The sequence below is a fragment of the Branchiostoma belcheri genome, unplaced genomic scaffold (assembly GCF_001625305.1).
Source record: "Branchiostoma belcheri isolate BF01 breed outbred unplaced genomic scaffold, Haploidv18h27 scaffold56, whole genome shotgun sequence".
NCBI classification, from domain to species: domain Eukaryota; kingdom Metazoa; phylum Chordata; class Leptocardii; order Amphioxiformes; family Branchiostomatidae; genus Branchiostoma; species Branchiostoma belcheri.
In genome coordinates, this window is record NW_017804198.1 from 477,433 (window position 1) to 479,615 (window position 2,183).

The 2,183-nt window shown below is 42.6% G+C and overlaps 1 protein-coding gene across 1 annotated transcript; it reads left to right on the forward strand.

Moving 5' to 3' along the window:
- The first annotated feature begins 222 nt into the window (after nucleotides 1-222).
- LOC109481472 (fibronectin-like) lies at nucleotides 223-1,875 on the forward strand. The gene is made up of 3 exons (XM_019784055.1): nucleotides 223-358; nucleotides 777-1,049; nucleotides 1,595-1,875. The coding sequence occupies exons 1-3, from the start codon at nucleotides 223-225 to the stop codon at nucleotides 1,873-1,875; spliced, it is 690 nt and encodes a 229-aa protein (XP_019639614.1).
- Nucleotides 1,876-2,183: the final 308 nt, after the last annotated feature.

Below are 2,183 nucleotides of genomic sequence, written 5' to 3' on the forward strand. Positions count from 1 at the left end.
GCCCCCCTGCTGCCGCCGCCACTGCTATGGTATACATGTATCTGGTGGAAACAGACACAGTTAACACATTTTGTGTGTGTTTCAGAAACCGACAGTCCACAGTCCCTCAGCTGTTCATCAGCGACTTATACTTCACTCGTCGTCAGCTGGACTCGGCCGAGTGCGCGCCTGCTCGGATACAGAGTGAACCATACGCTGGTTAGTGACAGTCCTTCCGACGTGATGACGACAAACGTAGGTCCGGACATTGAGAGGTCAGTACTCCAGGATGTCCAGGCTGACCGGGAGTACAAAGTGACAGTCGTAGCTGTGGGCGTGTATGAGAACAGCTCTCCAGTGGAGATGACTTGTGCGACTTGTGAGTTTAAACAAAGTTTTCTTTGTGTCATCAGACAGTATTTTACAGTTGTGTTCTTCCTTTTATTGGCTTTGTATGTACCCTATATATATATTTAGTAAATTTAGTGTTTATGACATCCAAATGCAAACGTTTACAGCATCTAGTCTAGATTCTAGACACTTCGTAAGTTCGTAGACGTAAGGGACGGTATAACCGTGGCAGAGAGGTGTATCCCTGCTTCTTGATTTACTACTTATAGTACTACTACTACTAATGCTGCTGCTGCTAATTCTGCTGGTACTACGTATCATCCGCAAGAATTATAAACAACAGCGTCAGGTTCAGAGCCATTGAAAAATATGTTGGTGACATAAGCACTTCTTATAGACTTAGAAACTCAATTTCTTGTTTTTGACACGACTTTCCTTTGTGTTAGCGACGCCCCCACCAGAGGACTTCCGGGCGACAGACGTCACAGAAACTTCCATCACAGTCTCCTGGAAGCTGAGGACTAACTCCCTCGCTATTGGCCACAGGGTGTGGATAACGCGGAGTGATACCGCTGAGAACCTGTTCACACAGTTTGTGGCCTCAGGTCAAACCTATGTGATATTTGATCACCTCAGCCCTGCTACAGAGTATATGATATCAGCCACAAGCATCAACAGGTACAACGAAGGGCCAGAAACGAGCCTCACTGTGGCAACAAGTAAGAAAACGCTCTTCTTTTGCAACAGGGTTTGTGTGTGGGATCAGAGGTTGATGCCTAGAGAAATAAAGATCCATGTTGTGCAATTGTGCTTTTGTCGTGTCTAATGCAGAATCACGTACTTTTCAGAATGTGGGAAGTCCCAGGAGTAATACGGGTTGTATTATAGTGTAAAATGGTCATTGGGGATTGGAAGCTGAATAGTGAACATTTTTACACATAAAATAATATTGTTTAATTGGGTGGCTTTGGAATTTACCCTAAGACAATAATGCATCACTAGTTTACATGCGCACTCGGTATTGTGAGGCGGCTTATGGGTGGCGGATGTAAACTATGTAACTGTTAAATTTAAATCGTAACCCCTCAACGTCCTTTTCTAACTCCTCACGTCAACTATCCATAGTAGTCAACTTTCTTGTATTCCAAGTACTGGCCTATGTTAATTTATAAATTAGATAATATGTCAAAATGCATGCAGTGTAAAGAATTGTAGAAACAAATTTCTGTTGTCTGAACAACACCCTGCATTTTTTATTACTCAGGAACAGACAGTCCAATGGCTTTGGATGTTGTACACAAGACAACCAACTCTGTCCTGATCTCATGGTTACCACCTAAAGCAGCCCTCACCGCGTACAACATAACGTACACAAAAGAAGGGAGAGGTCTACGTACGTCCATAATGTTGTCAGGAGACGTGGACAACTGTGAAGTGACAGGTCTGATTCCCGGTACTCGGTATGACATTGAGTTGGTGGCCGTTAGCAGGTTTGGGAGGAGCCTTGCCGCCAGTACAAGTTTTGTGACAGGTACGTACACGTAGAAGAGGCCCAGTAACAGCTTTTGTAGCAGAAATATGAAGATATCTGTAGACTTTGAGACTTAAAAGGGAATGTTTATATTTTTTGTCAATTTTAGCTGTAAAATTGTAATGATGAATGTTTGGTTGCAGTATGTCAAATGGAATATATTTACAATTGAGTACGTTACATTAACTTTAACTTTGTCAACTTGCTCCATCTGAGATATTCAGATGTTTTTCTCTACTTAAGCTGATAGTGAATGTACGCTTGTCATAACTCTGATTTATTTAGACACAGATCCACCTTCGAGTCTAAAAATCACCAGGTC

What these genes read in the sequence shown, in the direction of transcription:
- LOC109481472 (XM_019784055.1), top strand. Translation starts at nt 223, where the DNA reads ATGACGACAAACGTAGGTCCGGACATTGAGAGGTCAGTACTCCAGGAT. An exon ending in GGAGATGACTTGTGCGACTT is followed by an intron (nt 359 to 776) that starts GTGAGTTTAAAC and finishes CCTTTGTGTTAG; the next exon opens with CGACGCCCCCACCAGAGGAC. An exon ending in GAGCCTCACTGTGGCAACAA is followed by an intron (nt 1,050 to 1,594) that starts GTAAGAAAACGC and finishes TTTATTACTCAG; the next exon opens with GAACAGACAGTCCAATGGCT.